This window comes from Drosophila santomea, chromosome 3R (genome assembly GCF_016746245.2).
Source record: "Drosophila santomea strain STO CAGO 1482 chromosome 3R, Prin_Dsan_1.1, whole genome shotgun sequence".
Taxonomy (NCBI): domain Eukaryota; kingdom Metazoa; phylum Arthropoda; class Insecta; order Diptera; family Drosophilidae; genus Drosophila; species Drosophila santomea.
Genome location: NC_053019.2, coordinates 23,005,982 through 23,018,211, shown reverse-complemented (window position 1 = coordinate 23,018,211; position 12,230 = coordinate 23,005,982). Strand labels below are relative to the sequence as shown.

Sequence of the window (12,230 nt, the reverse complement as noted above, 5' to 3'; positions counted from 1 at the left end):
AATAGAATAGAAAAGAATATTTCTTATTTCAACCGGTAACTACCAGAGCTGCCAGTATTTCAATACCCATTACGTATGTGCATTGCATACGTAGCTCGCCCTGTCGTTACGTTTTCAGCGGTGTGGCATCTCTGCGGCGAGAGAAAGGTAACCCTAGACTTTCTATTTTCTGATTGCGTTGTTGTCGAGAAAACTCAGCGAAATTATTGGTTTTTCTGCACAATTTCTCGTAGCAAGGAGCACGCTTACTAGAGTAGTCAGTCCTTGTCAAGAATTCGCACGTAAGTTGATACACGGGGCTCTGGCTCGACTATCCCAGTTACACCTAGAATCCCGTTCTATTCCATTCCACAGAAGAAGCAGCAGCAGTAGCGAGGCAGAAAACCGAAGAGACCCCGCGATGGCCGAAGTGGAGAAACCAACGGCGGCCACGCCCCCGACCGACATCCCCCAGACCACGGCTCCAACTGCCAGCGAGGCGCCAGTGACTGTAACGCCCACAACGGATGCCACCGTGGACGTAGAGCCGGGCACCTCGCCCACCCAGGAGCCCAACTCCAATTCGCATCCGCACGACTCCGAGTACGACACGGCCAGTGATCTGGAGGGCGGAGAGGACTACGACGACGAGGAGAGTGCCAGCGGGAGCGCCAGTGGCAGTGGCAGCGAGGACGAATCTGAGACGGACGACGAGGACGAGGAGGTGGGCAGCGAGACGGATGATGGCGACGGGGAGCAGGCATTGGACCGCTCCGTCGCCGACAGCGAAGCCCAGAAGAAGGTGGACGAGGACCGCAGCAATCCACAGTACATCCCCAAGCGAGGCACTTTCTACGAGCACGACGACCGAACGGCGGAGACAGAGGGTGAAATCCTAATTGAACCGGAAAACGGTGCTGGCCAGGCGGCGGCGGAGCCAAATGGCGAACTCAATGGACTAGCGGCAGCCGGCGCCACGCCCACTGGCCAACCGCCACAGATCTCACAGGCATCCAAGACCATGCGCAAATGGCAGCCAGCGTCAGGCGGTGATCGCTGGTCCCACGATCGTTTTGAGGCTGCGGAGCAGGCTCCCAAATCCCGGGCAGAGTTGCTGCAGACATACGGGTATGACATTAGAAACGAGGACGCACCACCCAGAGCCAGACGTCGCCGGCGATATACGCGTGGGCCTAGTAAATACTCAAGAAACTGGGAGGACGAACAGGCCTACCTCAAAGCAAGCAATAAGGAGCGCAAGCCGCCGAGGCCACAGGACTTCCCGGCGCTCAACGAGAGAAAGCCACGTGGTCCACGAACGTCATCCTCGCGTGAAGAAAAGGAAAACCGACGGTCCGTCGGCGCTGGAGGTTTGGTTGCAGAGAAGCAACAGCCCTTGGCCAGTGGCTCCAATCCTCACAGATCCCAGGAGCGTGAGCGGGAGCGGGAAAGAGAGCGGGAACGTGATCGTGAGCCCAAGAATCGCAACTTTGGGCGGATGAACGGCGGACCCGGACGTCAGAATGGCATGGAGTTCAAGAAGAACAGCCGTGGACAGCAGCCACGAGAGCGGGAGCGAGGCCCAGACCAACTGGACAACCGTAACCAGAAGCAAACCACTCCACGCTCCAACCAGCAACAACAGCAGCAGCAACCTCAGCATCAGCAACAGCCACAGCAACAACGACAGCCGTCCCAGCAGCAGCAGTCTCCACAGACGCCGCTCTCTACGTCGAACCTCTCGCAGCGACTGCAGCAGGTGCAGCAACGCAACGATCCCAGCCATGTGGGCAGTGTCCAGATGCACTCGCTGGCTAACCAAAGTCAGGCGCCCCAGCAGCAGCAGCAGCCACTGCATCAGGAACAGCGAAATGCGCCCAAGCGCTACTCCAGCCTGCGTCGCTCCCAGCAGGAGGCATCACAGCACTTGGCGGAGCAGCAGCAGCAACAGCAGATGCAGCAGCAGTTGCATCTTCAACAGCAGCAGCAGCAGCAACAATCGCAGATCATGATTCAGGACCCACATGTTCTGATGCAGATCGCCTATCAGCAACAGGAGCTGCAGGCCCAACTGCAGACCATGCAACTGGGACCACCAACTGCCGCAGGAGCAGTGCCAACACCACCAAAGCCACATGCCCCACCGGCAGCCGCATATCCGCAAGCACAGGCGGCACCTTACTATGTAACCGGAACGGAGACTGTTCCAGTGCCAGTGCCCCAGGCACCTTATGTGAATCCGGCTAGTGCCGCTTACTTGCCAACCACGCCGGCTGCCGTGGCGTACGCCCAATCAGGGCCTCCGGTCGTAACACAACCCACACCGCCGCCGGCACAGGCTCCGCCCGCAACACAGCCGGCTCAGCCGTATCAGAACTACAACACAGTCGGTGGCACCACCTACTTTGTGCCGCCTGCTCAAACCACTAGCCGACCATCAGCTCTGCCCCAGCGTCGTCCCACCAACGCGATTCCCATTCTCCCACCCTCCGAAAAGCATAAGGCCAAGGGCGGAGCCAAGGAGGAGGGCATCTCGGACAACATAGATCACATCATTGACAACATGTTCGTGCAGCGACCTTCGGCCTTCCAGGCCACCGGCGAGGGTGCCACTCCAGGTGGGGGAGCAAAGGACGAGGCGGCAGCCACCCCACCGGCTACCGAACAGAACCTTCAGCCAGTTCCGGCCACTGGGCAGGAATGAGTGCAGGCGTACGCCGGCTTGCCGCCACAGCAGCAGCAGAGACGAGGCCAACGGATAGCACCGCCGCCCTCCTCCGGCTACTCAATGCTGCAGCCGCACGCTGGCTACTATCGACCTCCGCCCCCGCCGCACTAGTGCGGACGGCCCAGCTCCAAACTCAGCTCATCCGACGATTTTTTTTCCCCATTCTGTCTTCGGGTCCGCGACACCGAAGCACTGCATAAATTGTAGACACGCAGTGAGAACCATTTGTAATTAGCATTTAGCTCCCAGATAATCGAACTTACTAACGAAAAGTTTTCGTATATAGATGAGTATATAAATATATATATTGTAATCCGGCGTAAGCTCCATTTAATTTGTACGTAGTATCTAGGGCCAGCTGCGGCGCTCGCTTATTAAGTCAAAAGTGAACAAGTGTTGAACGTATTGAAGCGGCTGGGCGCTTAGCTTATTTAGCCGCATTTTAGAGTTGAAACAAAAGAATTACCGAGAGAAATGTATTTGCATAAACTAATCGATCATTGAATTTAAATAAACGTTTAACACGAAGTTACAAATGCTGCACACCCTTTCTGTCACACTAACTTACAAACTAACTACAAAGTCCGCGTTCTCGTTTAGTTTCCGATCAAAGGTGGGTTGAATAAGGGATCCAATTTTGAAAGAAATAATGTTTAAAATTGCTGTTTGTTAAAATCTAGTTCATCTATTAATGGTGCTCATTAAAAATAATAGTAAATAGTAGAACAAAATGTAAAAGAATCCAAAAATGTACTTTCTGATCGGAACTAACGAGAGTTGGGTTCCAGTTTACGACATAAAGTAAGATTTAATCTCTTCTTAATACTAGGTGAGCTCTTCAAAGCTTCGATTCCTTGGCCAACTGTTCCAAGAGTACGCTGATGCGGCGGAATGAGTCCTTAAAAATGTCGTTGAACTTGCGGGCGCTTGTCTTCTGGCTATCGCGATAAGCGGTGGTATTAATGAAGACACTACAATGAGAGAAATTAAAAAACAAATTCAAGAAAGATAAGCATTTAGCTTACGCTTCAGAGGTGATGGAATAAAAGACGCCATAGCCATCAAAGACCATGGGCGCCACGAAGCCAACGTTGGCGGTGAAGCCCAGAGTGCTGGACGAGAGCACAAAGTTGCCCCCACCGCCACTCTTGGTGTACAACGGATCATCGTAGAAGGCGGGAATGTCCATTTTGCTTTCGTACGCTGCGCACCACAGGCCAAACAAGTGTCGATCGATGCCATGTCCCTTGCGCGCCTCGTTCATGAAGTGCTTGTGCTCATCGACTGCCCGACGGAAAGCCTTCGCCAGTGACATATCGCCAACCTGCTTGTTGGAGGACGCCCGTAGGAACTCCGCCACAGCGCCGGTGCAGGATCGCAGAGTTTCCGTGCGTCCATTGTAGTACTGACGCATCAGAGCGGTCTCATATGTGGGAGCAATTCTGTTGGATATCCATGGAGTAAAATTGATGTCTAGTAAGTCCAGAGCAGAACTTACTCCTTATGCATTTGGTAGTAGGCCCACTGCATGACAACCTGAACAAAGGAGTCTGGATGCAGTCGATGGGTTTTCATAAACTCCTTGCCGTAGTCATCGAACGCAGTGAAGGTCACAGTAACGTCAACACCCTGAGGATAACACATGAAGGATTAACTAGTTCAATAGGTTTCTATCTAGACTATCTTACCCTATCATCAATATCCTTCTGTACGCGCTTGATCTCGCTCTTGAGAGTGTCATCCAGCTGAAAGTTCAACTCCTTGACCTCTATAACATTGCCTTTTTCGGCCTCGGACCAGTCGGGCTCTGGCACCTCCAGAAAGCTCAGTTGCATGAAGGTGGCGTAACTAATGCTGACGGTGCCATCGTAGCAGCTGTGCTCACCCGCCCAGTTGAAGCGTCCGTTGCGAAAGACGATAATGCTGCTGCTGCGGTCCGCCCAGCGGGAGTGAAGATCGCCGTAGAGACCCAGCTGGGAGGACTCCTCGTAGTCCTTGGGCGATTGCTCGTACCAGCAAATCTCCATGCTTGCGCTCTCCACCAACAGCAGCGTCTCCTTGTTCGCATCTGAGATTTCCCTCAGCCGGTTGCGGTTGCGTGCCCACGTGGAACGTTCGTCATGGCTCAGGGTGGGCACACAATCGCCCAACGGCTCGTAGTCGAGGATGCTGCGCAGTCTTTGGAGAGTCACAAGGATTTCGGGAGCCGATAGGATAGTGTCGTCCTCGTGCACACAATCGAAGATGAACTGGCGTCCCTTGCCGGAAATAAGGATGTGACTCGGCGTCTTACCCTCATCCTTGGTAAGGAAATGCTTCTCTATACGATCCTGTTCCTCGCCTGGAACGCGACACGTGGAGAAGAAGTGCTTGTACAGCGCGGAGGAGTACTTTATTTTGCCGCCGTTCGAGGAGAGAGGCTTGATGCTGGACGTTCTAGTCAGTTCCCAAAACTCGAGCGTGTGGTAAATGTGCCGCGCCAGACTCTGCGAAAATCATACACTCAATCAGGAAACCCTTTAAACATTGTTAGCAAGAGGTATAAAGTCAACTGCACTTGCAGATAAGCAAATAAGAGTCCACATGATAACATAAAGTGTTCCCATTGAGCTTGTAATGTCGGACCACTTACCTTCAGCATGTATTCGGGTGTCTCCGGTACGCCCACCATCTCCAATTGCGCGGGCATGACCATGAGCTGGTAGGGCAGCAGCGGCATACGAATCAGATGGTATCCGTAGTCCTCCCACCAGCTGCCCAGCCAGTTCCTCATGCTGGCCGCCCGCTTCTTGAGCTGTTCGTGCAGCTCGACGCCCACGCCGTTCTGGAACTCATCAATAGTCTTGCGGGCCTGGGCCAACTCCTCCTTAGTCCCGAATGGCTGGATGCAGCTGTAGTAGCGCTCCATGGTGTCCCTAAGTTCCGGCAGCGGGAGCGAGGGTAAAGTCTCGTCGAAGTCGAAGGTGTTCTTATCATCTTTGCTCATGAAATATAGGCTAGCCCGGTCCATGGTGGTTTAGCTGCGGGGGACAAGTTGGAATCGTTGATATCATTCTGCGCGTGTGGTTGCTTTCTATAGGCCTATGCTAGATTAGTACAATAATCATATCGGGAATAGCATTCATCGGGTCCAAAGTTCGCTCAATAAATTACAGAGTACATTCACATCGGAAACCAATTAATCTCAGCGAAGGATACACATGAAAATGGTGTGCAACTTAATATCACACAGTTTAATGTGCAACGAATGTGCGAAGTATGCTCCAAGTTGAATGTAATCTTTATGGGACTGCAACTAGACGATTATCTGCACCAATCTCCACGAGCGGGACAAAGTCCGGATTGGGGAGCTTTATAAATATTTATATTCCCGGGCGCACTGGTGAAATCATAGGCGAATTTCTAGCCCACTGACCTTTGGACTCGATGGATAATTCACTTTTGCCGGAGACAACCGAACCGCCAGACTGCCGTTATACGACTGAATCCATAGGTTGGTTCCATATCGCAGCACACCTCGCCGGAGGGGAGGAGCACTTGAGTTATCGCACCGTGGGATCCGCCACCCGCGTCCACTGACTCAGTTTGATAGTATATCAACCCAATCAAACCCAAACTGCAGACAGTCGGCCACCGATAAGGTTCGGGTTTCATTTGAATTTCCATATGAATTTTTAGATAATAGATGCCAGCGGACACACCCACACAAACCTTCAATGGGGCGGCAGTTGAATGTTGCACCTGAACTTCGGTTTGCGGTGCACTCGATCGAAATTAAGGCGATTCTGCAGCTATCAAGTTCATTTGGCTAGATAAGTAGACGATTTACTAGGTTTATCAATTATTTTTATTTTTAAACTGCTGCGTTTTTGTTTACAAGCGGCGAACGACCCTATAGGAAATTTGCGCAACGAACACCTGTTTGCAGGAGCTGCCAGACTTTTGGCCCTCTTTGTGTATACCGTTATACGACAAGAACTCCTTAGGTGACATTATACATTGTAAAGCATAACTTTTGAAAATCAAAGTTCAGATTTTAATTTCCAAGCCGCCAAATATAATCAAGCAGAATTAATGCAATCAGCTGCTATACATGCACAAATATATGCCAAAAAATAAAGAGAATTAAAAAAAATAAGATATTAATTAAATTAGATATTAATTGTTTTGTAATTATTTAAAAATGAAAATCAAATTTATTATTTAATTCCAGTCATAGCATCCAAGCTGCCGCCCATCTGGCAACGCCGCCAGCAGCTGAAACAGCTGACATCTGACGAAATGAGTGAAAGAGACAGGCAGAAAGAAAAGAAAGAAATTTGGGACGCTTGCTTTCTTAAGCGGCTTTAATAAACATCTAATCCCAGCAATAGGTGGAAATGCTGCCATCCACGGGTCTCTTTAAGGGCTTCCTGTGCCCGTACTTTGACGGCCAGGATGCGGCGACATGCAAGCGCCCCTTTTGTCACTTTAAGCATGCCCGCAAAGGTGAGATATTTACGTCCAGTTAATTTCACTCGAAATTCTATTCCCTTCCGGTTTACAGACGAGGTGGAGGCCGCACCGCCTGCTGAACCCCCACCCGTGCCCGAGTACAAGCCGGCGCCCAAGCTGCTCTCTCTCCCACTGCCCCAGATAACGCTATGTGCACCCCGGAAAAAGTCCAATCTGGAGTACCACCCGGAGAAGCCGGCTCTGAACGCCTCGCCGGCGAAGAAGAAGCCGGAGGCGGTCGTGGACAGTGCCCCCAAATATGTTCCCGGCCAGCCATCTGCTGCAAATGGTGAAGGTGATGACGATTGGCAGACGATTCTCGAAAAGGAAATTGATGAGCAGATGCAGGTGGAGATCGAGGACCATTACCAAAACAACGACGAAGAAGAGAAAATGGAAATGGTGGCTGAAAACGAGGGGGAAGATCATGAACAGCAGCTAAAGGATGTCAAGGACAGCCACAAAAATGAACATAAGCCGAGCAAGGAGCGGGAAAGGGATAAAGAAAAGGAAAAGGTCAGAGAGCTGGAAAAGGAAAAGATCAAAGACAGGGATCGGGATCGGGATCGGGAAAAAGACAAAGAGAAGAGCAAGGATAAGGACAGGGATAGAGAAAAGGAAAAAAAGGATAAGGATAAGGATAAGCGAAAGTCATCCCACAGCGACAAAGAGCGTTCCAAGGAGCGGCACACCTCGAGCTCAAGTTCCTCTAAGCACAAGTCTTCCTCCAGCTCCTCTTCCAGCAAAAAGTCATCCAGCAGCGATAAGCACCGCGACGAGAAAAGTTCCAGCAGCAGACACAAGAGCAGTTCCTCATCATCCGCCTCGAAGAGTCATCATCACAAATCCAGTTCCTCTAGTTCACGGTCCAAGTCTAAGAGCAGCTCGTCATCAAGCAAGAGCACCAGCACTTCGAAGAGCGACCCGGAGGCGGATAAAGATAAGGAGGCTGAAGCTACCGCGCTGGCAACGACGGAACCAAAGGATGATCTAGATGACCTGGACTTCGATTTTGAAGCAGACACCTCGGAAGGAGAAATTGTTCGTCAGTGTGAGATGATTTTTGACGAGATGGAAAAAAAATTCGCGCAGATGCACAAGGACGAAGGCGGCGACGCCAACCCGGAGAGTTCTCGCAAGCGCAAAGCTCCTTCGCCCGACATTGATACCTTCACAGAGGCGGCCACAGCGGCTCTCCAGAAGCGCCGGGTGGCCCACGAGAACGCTGACAAGATCAAGCCACATTTGGCCCCTTCGGTGGCGATGCGCAAACCCAATCACATCCGTAATGCCATGCAGGCGATCTTCGACCGGCGAGCGGAACTGCGGCGCCAGGAGAAACTGCAAGCCGAAGCCGCTGCGGAGCAGCTACGTCAGGCACAGGAGCGAGTGCGCCAAGCGCAGGAGGAGCTCCGACAGGCCAAGGTCAACTCCAACCTCACGCCGCTTATTCCGCGAAGTGCTTTGACACCACCAGTGCGTTCAGGTGAGCATTTGAAATATATAATAAAATATACAAATCTAATAATTTTTATTGGCAGCGCGCAGCATAGCACCAGTGGCCAACATTGTGGCCATCGCTCGGGCCAAAAAGAAGATCGAAGAGCTGCAGGCCGAGAAAAAGCCAGCTTTCACGCCTGCACAATCCTTCAAGGGCGCCGGCCGAGTGGCGCACAAGCCCACTGCTGCGCTAGACAAAGCTGCTCCTGTGTCCAACGCGGAGAAGCCAACCGTCCTAGATCCCAGCAGCTCGAAAATATCTTACAACGTGCGCATACAGTATTACGAGATGATGGTGAGGCACTGCACCGTGATCTATCCGCAGCTGGCAGATGCTTGGGAGCGCGCCCAGGTGGAGGAACTAGCCGTCTTCAAGAAGTGCAACACGCCTGCCATCTACAAGAACAGCTGCATGCTGGCGATTAACAAGCTCCGCAAGGAGGCTATCGAGGCAGGAAACAGGCCGAGCGTGGCCAGCAAGACGGTGTCGCATGAGATGATGCTGGGCGGCAAGCGGGCGCTTACTACGTCCTGGAGCGTAGAGAAAAAGGGGTGGGTTTGTATTTGAAGCTACATTGATTATCTATATGCACATTATAAGATGACTCTCATTTAATTGTAAATTAATTGTGCCCCTGGGCACAAGCATAAACATAAATTCTGTTTATGACATCACATTTGAATCGGGAAGTCATAAAAGTTAACTTTTATGATACTTGCAAGTATTACTAACATCTCAATTGCATATAAATAGTCTTTAATTTAGCTAAGAAAACTTTAAATAAATATCTTTTGCAGGAAACTTGGCTCCTTGGGCAATGGCGAGCCTTTCGATGCTTTAGACGCTGAGAAAGCATACGAAATGGTCTTCGATCTGCGCCTGACGGAAGAGCAGCTGGTGGAGAACGGCTATCCGCGTCCGGGCGAGAAGCGCGGATCAGCAGTGATACGCGCCTGCCGGCCCAACCGTCGACCCAACCAGAGTGAGCGCTACTGTTCCCGCTGCGGCAAGGTATTCAGCTTGGATATATACGAGCACCAGGGCTTTGACATGTGTAACTACCATCCGAAAAGCACGGGATATCGACGAGGATTCACGGACAACCAGCATCGATGCTGCCAGCAACCGGCGGGCACACCGGGTTGCACCTATGCCAACTACCACGTGAGCGACTACTACGATCCGGACAAGCTCACCTGCTTTGTGAAGACAATCGAGCGGGGTGAAGACATGGTGCCCACCAAGAAGGACATATTTGCCTTGGATTGCGAGATGTGCTACACCACACACGGAATAGAGTTAACCCGCGTCACGGTGGTGGACATAAATGGCCGCACCGTTTACGATGCTCTGGTCAAGCCGGACAACCAGATTGTGGATTACAATACGACGTGCGTGAATATAGCTTTTCGATTGTTTCGTATTAATCTGCAATGCTTTTACTTCAGCTACTCGGGCATCACAGAGGCGATGCTCTCCAACGAGACGCGTAGCATACGGGACGTGCAGGCGGTGTTGATGTCCATGTTTCATGCCAAATCCGTGCTCGTTGGCCACAGCCTGGAAAGCGATCTGAAGGCACTGAAACTCATTCACGACGTTGTGGTGGACACCTCGGTGCTATTTCCCCACAAGATGGGACCGCCAAAGAAGCGAGCTCTGAAAACACTGTGCATCGAAAACCTAAAGCGGATTATACAGGAGAATGGTGAGTTAGTCGAGTCTATTTCTTCATGTGTATTGTTTAAATAATTTCCTTTTTTACAGAGGCCGGCCACGACAGTGCCGAGGATGCCGAGGTGTGCATTCAGCTCATCAAGTACTATCTGCGCAACAAGATCAGTTGAGCTGCCATCGTGCACCATGGCAGGCATTCAGTTCAAAAGCATTACATACATCTGTTAATATGTATATCATGCCCATCAGAAATCAAAGCCTTAGCCCCTAATCTAACCATATTTTGTAAAATCAAACTGTATAAATAAATCACAATGCTATGACAGCGGAAACGAAGCAAAGCTTCCCTTAACTACCAGCTTAAATTGGTTAAAGCGCAGCGCATGAAACTTAAGGAACGCTGGAAAGTATGCTACGGATTTGGCGAGTCCTTTGAAGAATTTCTTACCTCAGGCTTTCAACCAGGTATATTTGTCCATTTTCCTCTATTTTTTCCTTGCCCATTTTTCCCTGCGTTTTTTCCATTCTCTTTACTATCGATAACAATTCAATGAAAAGCAATTGCAAAGTTTTGTAAAGTTTTTTACCTGCCACCGCGTTACAAACTGTAATTGCAAGTTTCGTGCCTGACGCACATCACAGAATATTCGCTTGTGGCTCGCTCGTTGCTACCCTCTGCCACCCAATTGACCGCCTTGTTTTTGTTGTTATTATTTAAATGTAATTTTAATCAGATTGCGGCGATACTTTATATTTTTCAATTATACTCTCGGCCTCGTCCGCTGGCCGTGGGCACCATCTGGATGTTGGCTTCTTGTTGCTCCGCACTGGCGCATGATTTTTCAATTTTAACGTTTTATTATTTTCCGTTCCTACGATCTGGGAAAAGTTTGGCTTATGGAGCATGCAGCCAAAGTTCCAGCACTTAATTCGGCATAATTGTTGCCACCGGGCTTCCAGCTTCATCGAATGACAGGCGTTGCCATTGGCATTAGGTGGGGGGGTTCCCCCAGAGCCCATTTCATGGCCCATCATGCCGGGAATGGCTGATGGCGACACGTGTTTATCTATTGAGCTGGCACAACACAACCTAACGAAAAGTAAATAATATTAGTGCTACTTGGCAATGACAATGTGCATATGTGGCCCGGTATGAGGAGCAGGCCCGATGGCCACAGAAGCGCACACAAACCAGGATGCGGAAGTGCTGCTTGAGGCTTAGCAGCAGCAGAAGCAGCCGCGCTGGAATCACAGCCGCACTGAGAGAAATATTTTGTTTAAAGTTATGTTATTCAAAAAAACTGAAAATTTAAAGCTGTAAATAAGATTACTTCAATATATCCCAAGATGTAATATTACAGCTTTCTTTAACAAGCATAAAACTTAATAATGAAGATATATTTGCTGACATTTTTATTTACTGTGCAGCTGGAGCAGGCGACATGAGTGGAGCCAGTGGGCAAAGCAAACACTGGGCCAAATACAAACACAAATAAAATGCCAAAAACCAAGAGGTAGTCGACGGTGTGGGCTTACTCCTGCTCCTGGAAAAAAAGGACGCACTGGAGGTAGGAGTAAGGAGATGGCTCGCTACTGCTTGACTTGTCACGCATTGTTGTTGGGAGAACGGCCTGGTCGGAAGTTTACTTAAGACCGTCGAAATAGAGGCATTAAGATCTTTAGAGTTAATCCCCTGAGCAAATGCTGTGTGGTCGCGGCGACATCGTCGTGTGGTGCGTCTTCTGTGTGTGCTGTGTGTGTTCAAATGGGCGTAAGGATGATGGGTTGCACAACCTGGTCTAGTTGTAGTTAAGGCATTAAAAAAAGGCTTAAGAGCTTTGCCGAGCCTTT

General features: G+C 50.4%; 3 protein-coding genes across 4 annotated transcripts; 2 read left to right on the top strand and 1 right to left on the bottom strand.

Annotated features, from left to right (window-relative positions):
• The first annotated feature begins 112 nt into the window (after positions 1-112).
• Positions 113-3,235, top strand: LOC120453362 (protein CASC3). Its single transcript, XM_039638035.2, has 2 exons — positions 113-281; positions 355-3,235. Exon 2 carries the CDS (start codon positions 401-403, stop codon positions 2,681-2,683), a length of 2,283 nt encoding a protein of 760 aa, XP_039493969.1. The 5' UTR covers positions 113-281; positions 355-400; the 3' UTR covers positions 2,684-3,235.
• A 205-nt stretch (positions 3,236-3,440) lies between these two features.
• LOC120453363 (peroxisomal carnitine O-octanoyltransferase) lies at positions 3,441-6,610 on the bottom strand. Of its 2 annotated transcripts, none has more exons than XM_039638037.2 (6): positions 6,419-6,610; positions 5,340-5,727; positions 4,396-5,193; positions 4,206-4,336; positions 3,733-4,149; positions 3,441-3,678 (listed from the first exon to the last, which is right to left on the bottom strand). In XM_039638037.2, the coding sequence occupies exons 2-6, from the start codon at positions 5,715-5,717 to the stop codon at positions 3,546-3,548; spliced, it is 1,857 nt and encodes a 618-aa protein (XP_039493971.1). In that variant the 5' UTR covers positions 5,718-5,727; positions 6,419-6,610; the 3' UTR covers positions 3,441-3,545. The 2 variants fall into 2 exon arrangements, with proteins under 2 accessions (XP_039493971.1, XP_039493970.1); XM_039638036.2 differs by lacking the exon at positions 6,419-6,610 and adding an exon at positions 6,123-6,271.
• A 382-nt stretch (positions 6,611-6,992) lies between these two features.
• LOC120453360 (RNA exonuclease 1 homolog) lies at positions 6,993-10,712 on the top strand. The gene is made up of 6 exons (XM_039638032.2): positions 6,993-7,195; positions 7,254-8,687; positions 8,743-9,253; positions 9,500-10,093; positions 10,151-10,410; positions 10,470-10,712. The coding sequence occupies exons 1-6, from the start codon at positions 7,087-7,089 to the stop codon at positions 10,547-10,549; spliced, it is 2,988 nt and encodes a 995-aa protein (XP_039493966.1). The 5' UTR covers positions 6,993-7,086; the 3' UTR covers positions 10,550-10,712.
• Positions 10,713-12,230: the final 1,518 nt, after the last annotated feature.

Coding starts and splice junctions, on each gene's coding strand:
- LOC120453360 (XM_039638032.2), top strand. CDS start 7,087: ATGCTGCCATCCACGGGTCTCTTTAAGGGCTTCCTGTGCCCGTACTTT. Junction 8,688..8,742: donor GACACCACCAGTGCGTTCAG/GTGAGCATTTGA, acceptor TTTTATTGGCAG/CGCGCAGCATAGCACCAGTG. Junction 10,411..10,469: donor GCGGATTATACAGGAGAATG/GTGAGTTAGTCG, acceptor CCTTTTTTACAG/AGGCCGGCCACGACAGTGCC.
- LOC120453362 (XM_039638035.2), top strand. CDS start 401: ATGGCCGAAGTGGAGAAACCAACGGCGGCCACGCCCCCGACCGACATC.
- LOC120453363 (XM_039638037.2), bottom strand. CDS start 5,717: ATGGACCGGGCTAGCCTATATTTCATGAGCAAAGATGATAAGAACACC. Junction 4,150..4,205: donor TACTACCAAATGCATAAGGA/GTAAGTTCTGCT, acceptor GATATCCAACAG/AATTGCTCCCACATATGAGA. Junction 3,679..3,732: donor TATTCCATCACCTCTGAAGC/GTAAGCTAAATG, acceptor CTCTCATTGTAG/TGTCTTCATTAATACCACCG.